This window comes from Mastomys coucha, unplaced genomic scaffold (genome assembly GCF_008632895.1).
Source record: "Mastomys coucha isolate ucsf_1 unplaced genomic scaffold, UCSF_Mcou_1 pScaffold14, whole genome shotgun sequence".
In the NCBI taxonomy this organism is placed as follows: domain Eukaryota; kingdom Metazoa; phylum Chordata; class Mammalia; order Rodentia; family Muridae; genus Mastomys; species Mastomys coucha.
Window position 1 is genome coordinate 104275722 of NW_022196896.1, and position 14517 is coordinate 104290238.

Genomic DNA, 14517 nt, shown 5'->3' on the forward strand with positions numbered 1-14517 from the left:
GCAGTGGTGCCACAGAGGCTACCACAGCTCAGCTACTTGCAAAAGCAACACTGCGCAGCACTTCCTAACAAGTGCAAAGAGCAAACCCTTTGAGGTTCTGGAGAAGAACGGGAATAGCATTTTCTAGAAAATACTAACAATAGAAATAAAGTTCTCTGCCTTTTACTGCCCACACTCTCTAAATCAAAAACAAAATGAAATGAAAGTGGACTTTATCAAAACCAGGATGTGGCCTTTCATCCCATCACCAACCCTGGCATCTTACCTGCAGATGCTTTGATCACGTAGCCCCCGCTTTCCTCACCGGGAGGCACATCAAGCAGCTGCATAATTCTGTCCAGCAAGCCATGGATGATCTCAAACCCAGGATTCTTGTTGTAATAAACAGCACAGAGATGCCTGTAGTTTTTCGCACCTACATCTAGAAAATCAAAAAAGACTTGGTCATTGGGTCACATTAGTCATTATTTAAGCAACTTGAACGAAGTTAACAAAAAGAGATTAACAGATTATTTGACATCCAGCCTCAGAAATTCATGAAAAGATCAAACTTTTTAGCCACCAAATTTTCAAAGGTGTTTACTTTAGGGGGAGGAGTAGCTAGCTTTCAGGATTGCCCCAGGTCGACCGGCTTCACTACAAAACCTGCTTGTAAAACTTGTTGTAAACACTCTAGCAAAGTGTTCCAGTAGTGATTCATATTCTATATTCATGATACCACCCAAATACTACTACTAAATACCAGAAGAGCTTTCTGCAGAGCACATGCTGTAGTGTCTCCGATCGAGACATAGAAACCTAGATAGGATGAGTGCAGTGCAGTCACTTCTTGGAGCACTGTGAAGGCTGTGGGGAAGCATTCTGGGAATGCTCCTTAATGGACACGAGCAAACACTTAAGAGTAGTAAAATAAACAATAGCACTGGAGATTGAACTGAGTACTTTGCTGTACACCCAGATCCTGTGTTCTCTTCTTAAAGGAGGCCAACAAGTTAAAAAAGAAACCAAACTAAATTCTGTTGTTCAAAGAACCTGCACAGATTGGAAAACTATGAAGCAAAACAAAGCAGTAACTACCAGCAAAGTCAGAGAGAGGTTGCCCCAGTACAGGGAAGGCACTGTAGGAACATCATACCAGACTCTGAGGATCCCACCAACATTCCATCTCTTAGCCAGGTTGTAATTATAGTACAGTACTGTTTACTTCATAATCTTAAAAAAAAAAACCCTGTATGTAATATATACATAAAATTCTGCATAACCCTTCAATTAAAACCTGGAATTCGGGGCTAGACCACTGACTCCGTGGTTAAAAGCACTCATTGATCTCACCAAGGACCCAGGTTTAGTTCCCAGCAGCTCATCCACGTAGCAGCTCGCAGCCATCCATAACTCCTGGGAATCTGACCCTACCTTCTGAACTCCAAGGGCACAGACAAACAAAATACCCGTACACATAAAATAAAATTTTAAAAATCTTTTTGTCATGAAAGAAGTAAAACAAAGGATATGAATCAATCCCAAAGACATCACACCAAGAGAAATAAGCTAGCCACAGTAGGTCAAACCTACATGATTCCCACACATGAGGTACTGAAGCCTTTTGCTTTTTAATGTGATTGAAGGCAGGACCACGTATGAAATGACACTCCCATGCACTACAACCTCCCCCAAACCTCACACAGGAACAGGAGGATCCCCTCTGTCAGGGCTGACAGGAGGGAGGAGCGGAGAAGTACCACTCTCTGACACAGCTCCAGCCATGTCGGAAGAGACTGTTGGTCTTTCACACAGTGTAGATGTGTAGAGCTGCTGCTGTGCTATGCACAGAAGGGCTAAGAAGGCAGTTTGCATCTGTATTTTAGCCACCACAGTAACTTCTAAAAGTATGTGGAGAATCAAAACTATACAAATACAGTCATAATCAGAAACATCCATGCACAGGGAAAAAGGACTCAAACAAAATAAATCGAATGTTAACAGGTTATGTTTGAATGAGATAATTTTTTCTATATTTGATCATTTTAAAATCCTACCATGATTAATATATGTTACCTTATATAAAAATAAGACAAACTGCCAGGGAGTGGTAGCACACTCTTTTAATCCCAGTACTCGGAAAGCAGAGACAGGCAGATCTCTTGTGAGTTTGAGGTCTGGTCTACAGAACAAGTTCTAGGACAGCTAAGGCTACATAGAGAAACCCTGTGTTCCCTTCACACACACACACATACACCCCCCACAAAGACTCACAACCAGAGATGAACCCCAATGGATAACTGGATAATGGACCAGCGTATAAACAGTGAGACACTACTCATAGATCAACCTTCGGCAACTGTCAATGGACCTAAGAGGTGGAAGGTTCTCAGAGGCACTGTAGTGAATGAAAGGGGCCAGCCACAGAAAGCTACAGGACGCATGATGCACTCATGCCAGGGTAGAAAAGTGTATTTCAAGCAACTGAGACTAGACAGTAGTTGCATAAGGTAAAATGTAGGGGAAATGTGACTAAACTGGGAAAACATGGAGGATTTCCAGGGTGATGGTGTTCAGGACCTCAGGGGGATGGTTTAAAAGGCACATAGCACACAGAGGAGGATTTAAAGTCAACAAGCAGGATTTAACTTTAAAACTAGCCTACAACTTAGGTAAATACCGTGACCTTTAAACTTGAGACACATAGCTCTGAATACAAATTCGAATGCATTTGGCCTCATTTTGCTTTTTAAATGAGGAGAAAAGAAGAATGATTATGCTGTGAACACAGTGAGCTGCCTCTGTTCACATGGGCTGAACAAAAGCTCGCTGCAGCTTTTCCACAGGTAAGAGCTACTAGCCATGCTGACATAGATGGCCTTTTGTCGTCCAGATAGCCAGACACTGTGGCAGTCAAGCCACCAGTAAGCTCTGACCAGGGACTGAGTATCTACCAGGCAGCCATCAATGTCACTACTACGCTCAAGACATTACCCAGCAAGGGTTACTACTTCTATGAAGCAGATGGAGACGCCAAACCTCAAGGCAATGAGTGAAGTTGCCCGAAGTCGAGCTAACTAGCTCAAGCTAATCATTATCAATTCCACAGCTATGAAGTTACAAATCAGGGCTTGCTCAGGACTGACTAAACCCCACGCTCTCTCCGCTGCCCTACAGTGCACCATAAAGGATTTAGAAGGGAAACAGTATAAGGATAAATGCATGCCTAGCCATATAGTTGCTTAATGCAGTCAAAGATGTGCATCCTTGAAACATTTTCAATACAAAGAACAGATGTTTTACTTCTCCCAAGTTTTTATGATTCTTAAGATTTTTGTAAGTCACTGAAATAAAGTATTTTTTAAAATCTGGAATCTGTGTCCATCAACAGTATTTTAATTTACAGAGATTACAGTCTCAGACACTCCTGACTGAACAGACACAGAGAAAGAACTGTTTTCACTGGCTAACACTTCCTGCATGCTATGCTTGACGCACTCTAGTCTTCCTTACACCGTAATGCCCAGCGACACTACAGGATTCACACAAACTAAACACTTATTTCCTCAATACATAAAGTCTGGAAAAAGAGGCAAGCACAGGGAAGCAAGTACCATGCTAGGCCAGGAGCACAGAGCGGACCCTAGTCCAAAGCAGCATAAGGGACGAGTGCTGCGCTGCCACCCTTTACTACTGTTTCCACCAAGGACAGAGAACTCTGATATCTAAACTCTTTAATCAAAGGTGAGGTTAAGGATCAATATTAAAGTCAGGCAAGTATAAATGTCAGGTAGCCCAGCAGTATGCATAAACTGAGAGGCCTAATTCTGCTGCAGAAATGTGAACGAACACACACACACACACACACACACACACACACACACAAAGTCTTTCTCTTTGTGAAACAGGACTAAATGGCCCTTTCATACTGCTGACTTGCTTCTGGGTACTCCTGCCATGTGGTCCCCATTTGTTGGTGTCACAGGCATGCACTGACAGTACTCTGTAGCTCCATCCTCACAGTGAGAGAACAGCGAACAGTAGGGCCGCCACTCAGAGAGCTCACTGGTGCAAATGAGAAGAAGCCGCCTTAGTTTGGTAACGTTTGCCCTGGACTACCTTTTCCTAACCTCCAAATTATTTAAAGTGAACCTTTCTTGATAACAGTAAAATATCTAGACCAAAACCACAGAAGCTTTAAAGCAAATTATGTGCTTTGAGGGACTATAGCAAAAAAATTTACAGTTAAAAAAAAAACTTTTTAAAAAAAGAGCTGGGAATGGAAATGAGTCGATAGAGTGCTTTGTAGCACTGCATGGTGGCACTTGCATCTGAAGTTAAGGTCATCCTTGGGTAAACAGTTAGTTTATCCTTTAAACAGTGAGTTTAAAGCTATCTTAGGCTACATGAGACCTTGCCTTCAAAAAGATAAAAAATAAAATTAAAGTTCTTTTAAGAAAAATTTCAGGATGTTTATAACATATATGGGAAACAATAAACTAACTTCTAGGTTTAATTTTGCAATACTTTGAGGGCTATGTGTTAACCTCATTATTTATGTGTCTCCTCCCTACCACACCACTGTTTTTCACATTTTCCAAAGGTGCCACCCCCTCTGGATTTGGTTCTTCATATTTTGTTAAACATTCACTCTCCATTCCCATCACCACCTACAGAAAAATGACTAGGCATGCTAAATTTCCCACCTCCTTACCTTCTGCATGAGAGGCCATATTACATCACAGGAAGTAAAGACTGCATACCACAAAGTAAGAACTATTTAGATTTCATGCCAAGGCTAGGGTTTGTTGGAAATGCCTCGGTTCTTTATAACTCAGTTAACAGACCTCTTGTGTCATGCCATCAAACAATTCTGCTTCTTAAATGGGCCTGCCAAGTATGTCAGCCTAAATTATCCATGTATTGCACAGACTTCAAAGTACTGCCTGGAGAGAGCTGATCTAAACCACCCAAAGGAGGGGTGGCTAGATGCCGTTCTGTGAGCTCAAAGAATACAACAAATGACTTCTTTTTCTTTTTTAAGGAAAAGAAAAGGGAGTGGCACCGGTGTCCTGAAATAAGTGGCACCCACGTGACTCTTACTTATATCCTAGGCTTTGCCATAGGCTTCCAGGCACTGTAGATCCTGTTGCACCAATGATTAGAGGGAATTAGTGGTTTCTGGTAATAATATCATCTAGGGTACAGAGTCTTCCTTACGGTCACATGTACCCAGACACCAAATAAAGCTGTTGTCAGAACAAAAGTGTAAGAGGAGAACAAAAAGCTTCTAGAATAATCAAGGGCTGATACTGTGCTCAAACTGGAGATTAACAGTAGGCCAGACTCAGAGAATGAAGCCTCACCTCACTGTAGCATCTATGTCTACCTTTCCAGCAGCATTTTCAGCACTGGTACTCACAAAACCGTAACTCATGCTGCAGACCTATCTCCTAAAGAATTTTAGCATGCTCTAAAAGACTCTGATATATTCCTGATAGGACTATAAATTAGTACAGTAGAAATAACTGAGCAAAGACATGGAAGTGAAGGAGGGACTAGACTGGGGTGGGGGGATTAGCAGCAGTGACTCAGGGACAAGCAGTGGGGGTGTGAATAAAACACAGGGCACAACAGCCAGTGGGTGCCCTTAATCCCAGCACTCAAGGCAGTCAGACTGCAGGCCAGCCTGGGCTACACAGCAAGTTCCAACCAAGCCAGATGTACCTGTTTTACAAAGAAAGAGGAGGAGAACAGGAAGACGTGAAAATGGCATAGTGAAATCCATTTTATAGGTATAATTAATATTTGCAATATAGTACCATATGCAATATATATTTATATGTATAGACATAACTATATGCTGGGTATGTTGGCTCATGTGAACCTGTAAGCAGGATGTGAGTTTGAAGATAGTCAAGGTCACAGAGCAAGACCTGTCTCAAAACCAACCAATTCAAAAAAAAAAAAAAAAAAAAAAAAAAAAAAAAAAAAAAAAAGAAAGAAAATCAGTTAAAAGTTTTAGAAAATAACTTACTAAATTATCAAATATTTAAATGTATATACCTAGAGACTGACAAATTGTTATTTCTAAAAATAATTATTTATACAAGGGAAAATGAAACTCACTTAAAGACATACTTTAGGGAAAAGTCTCATAACCATCTATTCATTCATGCTCACTCTGCTTCCATACGGTAGAATATTATGTAACTAACTATTAAAAAGGAGATCAATATGGGCCAGTGAGATGGCTCAGTGGTTAAGAGGCTCTTCCAGAGGTCCTGAGTTCAATTCCCAGCAACCACATGGTGGCCCACAACCATCTGTAATGGGATCTGATGCCCTCTTCTGGTGTGTCTGAAGAGAGCAATGGTATACTCCTATACATTAAATAAATAAATAAATCTTTAAAAAAAAAAGGAGATCAATAGTAGGCATTCAGAGAGGCCAGATTAAGTGCAGCTGCATATGTGTCAATGATAAAACTACCACTTTGTTGTAGCTGCACACAGAAGTGTAACATGGCCGCAGATATACACAAGGACTGGTGGTGAATTCATTCTACATGTGGAATGTCTGACAAGTTGTAGATCTTATTTTTTTAATTAAACAAAAGAACAAAACCCCTAAATCAATAAAACATATTCATGAAAGCTTAAAAATATTAAAAATATGTGTTCAATCATAAAAAAATAAATAAAGTGCAACAGCTTTCCTAAAATGCTTTTATATGGCAATACTAAAGTACACACTTTTATTTTAAAATGATTCTGAGAAGCCAAGAAACAAATGTGAAAAGAAATCTCTAAAATTCTCAATGCATACAGGGAAAAAAAATTATATTCCTGAGGGTTGGCTTTTATTTTGTTAACATAAACCTGGAATGGATTTTTATCTATTAAAAAAAATACAGCACTGGATGCATGACAGGGCACATTATACTCACGTTAGCAGATCTTAACTTTGTGGAACCAAGCACACTAAAATAACTTTCTATATTAAAAATGATATATTTACTCAGCTAAGATGCCATCTCATATGCAAAGGATGCTACTTCAAAAACTGTTAACATCAGTCTCCTTACACCCATGTTTTTTGAATTATTAATTGGAAATTCTACATGCCAAAAATATGAAATGATGAAATTAAATTAATCCAGACTGATGACATAAGCCCTCTTCAGAAAGCCGCATTCCACATGTGGATGCTGGGTAATCTTCTATTATCTGAGGCTCCAGAACTGATGGATAGTGTCTCAGAAGATAGGTATTCACAAGCCTAATAAAATCTTCCTGAGCCTTAATCGAACATATAGGTATACCAAAAATTATAAAGACCTGACCCTTATTCATTCATTTATGTCTATTTTCTGTCATGCTGGATATTGAACCCAAGGTCTTATCCATACCCCTATGTTTAATGTTCTGTAACACACAGCAGATAAACACTAACATCCTGAGAAAACAACCCACAGGAAGACCATGCAGTTATGTTCTGTGGCAGCCATGATGCTCAAGGGAAGAAGAAGAAACAAAACTCTGAAACAGATCTTGCAATTAAAGGCTTAAAACATAAATTCTTTATTTCCACATCCACTTAGGAAGGGTAAAAAGAAACAGACCATCCTCTCACTTACAGAGGCGTCTGGGACAATGTGAAAGTTTGGGAACTATTTAACTGTAACCTGGAGGCAGGGGGAATGGAGTTCAAAGCAGGAGCAGCTCTGGAAGATGGAGGAAGGTCTGAGTGAGTCAAAAGCTCAGAAGAGCCAAGCTTCAAGGAGAAAGGGAGGCTACCGAGAGCTATGTGAGAGCTCTAACCCACTGCACTTAGTATAGCACTGACCAAGTCCAAATCTTCTGAGACCATGTGCAGGTGACTGAGAGGCGTGCCAGGCTGCTCCTGGATGAGCGGGTCCTGCTGATCTAATCCTGAGGGTATAAATCCCCGAAGCCCTTTACAGAGCCAAGCTCATGCGCATCCTTAGGTTCCTGCTCCTTTCAGACTTGCCCATCCTTGACCCAGAGATCCACTTTCTCTTGCCCTTCTGTGAGATTCTAGGCATAGTGGCAGCACTGAGGGAGGAACTGACTGAGGGAGGAACTGTGACTGCAGATTCAATTGTGTTTAAAAAGTGGGAAGATGGATTGTGCAAAATTCACTAGCTTTTCCACACAGGCAGTCTTTTGCTCATCCCTGCAGTTTTTCTGGCTTTTAAAAATATTTTGTTTACAGTTTGGTCATTCCTGACATTGAAATGAATGAGCTATTAACATCTGAAACCAGCCAGTAACTTTGACAGCAGCCTTGCAAGCTCTCCACAGCTACCCTCCCTGCTACAAAACTAAAAACTTACCCTAGGGCAGAGTCTGTACTCAGTTTCTTGTTCCAAAAACACATGCCACTCTGTCCAACAAAAGGGATAAATCAGCTTAGTCCCCTGAGTCATGACTAATTTTTAAAAGTGTTACAGCAGCTTCGGATCTTGAGGCTCAACAAATGCAGTGGCTGGCTCAGCCTCAAACAAGCCAAATGTGCCTGATTTACAGTGGAAGTCTTAATGCTTGAAAAGTGTGCCTGACTTGGTTTCTACACTGGCAGCCTGACAGCCTCATTCATCATGATGGCCAGTGAGAGGAGTGCACATTAGTGTAAAATGTCTGATTAGGTCAAGCAGGAAAATGGGAGTTGTCTTTCGCCTGCTTGCAGAAGAACTTGGGTCAGACAGGGCAACTCAGAAATTCAGATTCCATTTTTTTTTCACTTTGGAAGCTACATTTGCCAAGCAGACACTCAGATGAGGACTAGGGGTGCTAGGATTTTCTTGGCATTACAGAATGAGTTACTGTAGCTCCACTGTCTGCATTCCCAGGGTGCCTTGCACACTCCCTCCTCATGGAACAAGGATGTGCTGGATGGCCTTGGTAAGACAGGCACATGCCGCCATGCTTGGCTTTTCACACAGGTGCTGAGGATCTGAACACAGCTCTTCATGCACATGTGGCAAGCAAGCTCTTATACTCCACAGTCGGTCCTAATTTTCTATCACCATGGTTAATTAGACCACCTGGTTAATGCTTGCCACACAGCTCCACTTTTTTGAACCCCATAGTACGGGGACTGCTCACTAAAGAGATTTGGGAAATTTCATTATTAACTAGAAAATCCCTCTACTATTTATTTTTGGTGGTTTCACTTTATTATTCAAAAAGTTTCATTTAGAAACACATGGCTAGCATACATCTAAGAAAGAGATGACTTCTAATTTGTCACTTAAAAATGGTAAATTACTCAAAGAAAAATTTCTGTGGTTTATTGATTGATTGATTGATTGATTACTGCTATGCCAGTGTAGTTTTCACCCTGTAGACTTTGATAGAATCACTGCTGAGGGGCTCCCAGGGCAGGTGGCTTTGCATCCCATTCTGGTATTCCTTGGCAGAGTGCAGCACAGCATTTCTTCCAGAGCTGGTATCACCCAGATCCACTTAGGTCTAAACATCATCTTTCAATCCTGGTGAGCTTTAGTATCAAGACTTAAAGCATGTGGCTGCCCCAAGGAGAAGCCACACTCTCAAGCCTGTGGGGTATAAGGCAGCCTCACTCTCCAGGTCACCTTTCACTGTGACTGTGCCTACCAGGACTCTGCCCAGGCGCTCAGACCACTCTGCAACAGTGGCAATGGGATTTTCCAGTGCAGGGAGGTAATTGATTTTTAAAAGTAAAATCTTACGTTAGTATGGTTTGGGTTTCTCATAAGGGGGAAAAATAAACCACAGAAGAAAAAAATCCAATAACACCAAGCCCCTTAAAGGTTAGACTAAGAAATCAAGTCCTATTGTCTCAGCAAAGTACAGCCACATTGTTGCCCATCCTGGGCCTTTAAGCACCATAGCAGAAGATGGACATGACCGAGCCAGCCGCATCTGGCCCTGGGACTGCCAGCACCCTAACAAGAACTGCAGCCATCACTTGCTGTATGGCTAAACTTCCCAAATGCAGTTTCAATGGATCCTTACTACTACAGCTAATGAAGCACATGCTGTCATTATCCCATTGTACAGATGAGAAGACAGCCACAGAGTTCAAATAAACTGTATATCCTAGAAAGCATGACTAAAACCCACGCCTTAGGGATGTAGTCTGCAGAACCCAGACTCACTGCTGCCTCACTACAGATGCTGTAGACCCTTCCCTGTGGGTCAGATGACTAGGAGGGATCAGCATGCACTTATTCAGAATACCGCATCAGAAAATAAGATCCAGGCCCACCTAAACAGAAAACATACTCCATCTCAACAAAAGCAAACATGTTTTCAAGATCATACTCAGTGAGTAATTTAACTTCCCTTCATTTTTCAAATGCTATTGATCCAATAGAAAATATTAAAGAAAAAGTATAAGCCAATGCAAGATAAAGCAGGATCAGAAGGAAACAAACCATGGAGAAATCAATAGACAGTTTCAATTAGGACAGGCACAGTAACAGTTCAGAGTTCTCCCCATGAGAAGAAGCACAACAGAAATGCAAATGTCTGAACTAAAACAAACAACAATAAACCCAGCTCAGGTACATGCACACAGGGCTGAAACACAACAATGTACTGCTCCGCGACTTTACCCAAACTCTACAGCAAATGTGATACCCCGGGCTGCCCCTTACTCCCACCCTACTGCCTGTGAGCACACCCAGCCCTGCAGTGCCACTAAGGAGCCCTATCAGTTACTATAAAGGACTCATTGCTGAAAGAGCATTACAAAACTTTTGAGGAAACAGTACACTCAGTTACTTAGAATTATGAGCACACCACAGAGGATCAAGACACTATGAAGCTCAGAGAGCAAATGGAAAGAGAAAGAAGGAAACAGTCAACGTTCAGAGATCAGTGCCACCCTGCACTCTAAGTACCTGTGCCAATGGAAGACTGAGCAAACCCTGAGCACTCTGTACAGCTAACCCTAAAAAATGTTTTCTAGTTTCTAGTATAGACGTGTCACTGCACAAAAAATTCCAGACTCTAGTCTGCAGTTAAGAAGCACTCAGAATCACAAGGGCTGATGTACAAGATCAAAGGAAGGCTGTCAGCCAAGTGGTCACTTGAGGCTCTGCTCACTGAGGGCCACAGCACTTACATGTCTAGACAAACAATTGAACTTGAGCTTGCATTTGAAGGAATGACTTCCAAGAAAACCAGGCTTCCAAAATCCCTAAATTTATATTTATTGAATGATCATGCATTCCAAGTGTTAGACAAAAAAAAAACCCTGTTACACTAAAGCTAAGTACTTTGAACTTATGTACTTCAAAGGGAAAAATTATAAAACACATTCACAATCACTGTTGCAATAGTGCTGGGCAATCACAGCCTGACCATAATACCATGCCACACATGTCATGAGGTGCAAAAAAGCAAAGTTTCGGAATGCTCTGGGGACCGTCCATCCTGCCTTCCTTCCTTCCTTCCATCCTTCCTTCCTTCCTTCCCCCACCCCACCCCTCACGGCTGGTAATGAGGTGAGCTCAGGGACCCATGCTTAGTTTGAGAATTACCAACTCAAGGATGCTCTGATAGAGATGTACTAACTTGCATCTATACTAAACTGCTCTGAGGAGGGTGAGCAATATGGAAGAAAGAAACCTGAAATTCACACAATAAAAAACATGCTTAAGTATGCAAATCAGAGGTAGCTGACTCTTACCTTTGCTAGAATCTTTTACTACAATGTCAGAGATTTCAAACAGTTTGAGAGGAAGGGGCATCTTCCGGTTTGCTGCAATGGTCTTCAGAAGGCCAGGAAGAAGGGTAGTGCGCGCCACCTACAGGAAAAGATGGGAATTCACATTGACTCGAGAACTCGCAAACTCAGGAGTAAAGGAGACAAAGCTGGCCAGCTTCCTGGCTTCAAGGAAAACTTTGGAAAGGGTGATACCTTTTCATTTTTAAATTCTCAAGTCTAGTCCACTAAAAGAACTGAAAATATTCTCCATTCCAAATTAACAAAATAAGCAACAATAAATATAATTTATACAGTGAGAAGCAAATATAATGATTACTCCTATCTAAAAATTGGCTATTCCATTATAATTTTTAAAACTAAACTAGGTTTTCAAGGTTGTATACATGCAAATTTTTATATTATATCTCCTTTTCACAAAGTAATTGAAATAGCCCAGGCTGGACTCCCAAATGCTCACATTCAGCTTATACTTGGTTCTTACATGCTTTGAGCTGGCTGGCTCAATCCCTACCTGAATTTTCCACTTCATAATTGACTTTTACTTATTATTCTCTGCTTTCTCATCTATTTATAGTAAATGTAAGATAGATAAGTAGATAGGTAGGTAGGTAGATGTAGTTTTCTGATCCTAACAGTGAGAATTGTGAGTTCCAGGCTAGCTTGGGCAACATCATTTACAGCCAGTCTGAGGGGTCTAGCAAGACCCTGTGTCTCTAGCCCACCATGGTGGTGCACATGGAATCCTGGCACTTGGGAAACTGAGCAAGAAGAAGACTGTCATGTGCTCACAATCAGTCTAGGAGATAACAGTGAGTTCTGGGCCAGCAAGACTATCTCTTAAACAAAGAAGCAAAGTGGTTTCTTTATATTTAGCTGTTAAATCTGCTTTTTAGTTTTTGTACTCTAGTTCCCTCCTTTCTACAGAGGATGTTCCAAGATGCTCTAGTGATACTGGAAACCAAGTTCCGTATATTTGTAGCTATGATAACAGTGTATACCCTGGATGCAGTAAGAGACCAGTTATAAACAACTAATGACACACTGTAATAAAGGTTAGTCAACACACTCTTTTCAAGATACATTATATTACTATAGAGCTGAGCTTAGCAATTTTGTTATATTGTTTTTTGGGTCTTGGGTTTTTCACCACATAAATTAGACATTTTCACCTTTTAAAGGTTACTGTTTAGCCTATCAACCATATGGGTTCCAGGGATCAAATTCAGGTTGTGAGCCTTGCTGGTAAACATCGACTGAGCCACCTTGCATCTTGAGTACATCTCTAACTAGATGTACTGGTGCATGCAGTTTTGTAACAGTTTGAAGTCCACCTAAGCTGACTACATGACTTAGGTTTCTATTGCTGTCATCAACACTGTGACCAAAGCAAATTGGGAAGAAAAGGCTTTATTTCATTTTACTATTCCCGTTAACAGCCCATGATTGAGGGAAGTCAACACTGATTCAAGCAGAACAGGAACCTAGACTCAGGCACTGAAGCAGAAGCCAGAGATGAGTGCTGCTTAGCTTGTTCCTCACAGCTAGCTCATGCCTTTTTATAGCACCTAGAACCACCAGCCCAGGGGTGGCACCACTCACAGTGAACTAGGCCCTCCTCCAGCAATTGCCAAGAGAAAGCACCATAGGCTTTCCCACATGCCAATCTGCAATCTGGTGGGAGCATTTTCTTCATTGAAGATCCAAAGCAAAAACAAAAGCTCTAAATTCTTTTTTTAAGTTTGCCATTCTCCTTAGTATAGTGGTAACATCCACACTTATCAATGTTTTTTGTATACATAACCCTTATTTGCTTAGTTCAAACCCATCAGCAACATAAAAATTTAAAACCTGAATCTGGTCAAACTTTCAGCTCTAACTACTAATTTATGAGAAATATAGGAGAGCACTAGGATATATTTGGAAAATCCTAAATGTGAAAAGCCTACAGAACAAAGGGTCTATATTTTTAAACAAATATAGTACAAGAAAGGAAGTGTGTCAGAAAGACAACAAGGTGTAGAGTGAATGATGGACTAATAACCTATAGACTAGGCTTGAGCAGTCAGTCAACTCTCATGTATAACCTCAAGGGAATTCCAACTAAAAGAAAGACAGCTGGGAAGACTTACACAGTGACAGCAATTTGTAGACTTACACAGTGACAGCCATTTGTAGACTTACACAGTGACAGCCATTTGAAGACTTACTAATGTTACTGGGGACAAGTGAGAATACTACATAATCTTGTTTATAATAACTGCAATAAAAATTTCCATGTTTTTATTTACAAATAGCATTTTTCTTCTCCTGCCCATTCTATAAAACATCTACTGTCAGAGAAGAACACAAAGAATTACACAGAAAAAGAACATGCTTGTACTCAGATTATAAGCCACTTTCCATTTAATTTAGCCACAAGTAAGTACAAACCTGTGCGCTGCATTAGTAATGGCAGAATGGCTAGGTAAAGCAGGGGTAATGCAGAAGCTGCCAACCCTAAAGGACTCTTGAGTATGCTAAGCCACAGCTATGGACAGCGGCAGCTGAGGCACTTCTGCTCTGTTTACATAAAGTGGAGCAGGCAGGACACAAACTCAGAGGAATATAAAAGTTATGGAAATCTTGAGAAATACAAAATTTGTGTCACACTTGATAAATGAAACTGGGGTAGGAGGATGCATTTAGCATAAACAAGTAAAAATCCACTCCTATTCCAATGAATGGTACTATGAGTAAATATTAGTATAGCTCATTTCCTACAGTAGGTAGTTCTATAAATAAATCTCAGAATTTTTG

At 40.8% G+C, this 14517-nt stretch overlaps 1 protein-coding gene across 2 annotated transcripts in view; it reads right to left on the reverse strand.

The window, feature by feature from the left end:
- The window catches only part of Farsb (phenylalanyl-tRNA synthetase subunit beta), a 64905-nt gene that overhangs the window by 16864 nt on the left and 33524 nt on the right, over positions 1-14517 (reverse strand). For both annotated transcript variants that reach the window (XM_031368122.1, XM_031368121.1), the window contains 2 exons: positions 11683-11800; positions 266-421 (listed from right to left, as the gene is read on the reverse strand). In XM_031368122.1, the coding sequence (XP_031223982.1) occupies positions 266-421; positions 11683-11800 (274 nt within the window). The remainder of the gene's footprint in view (positions 1-265; positions 422-11682; positions 11801-14517) is intronic.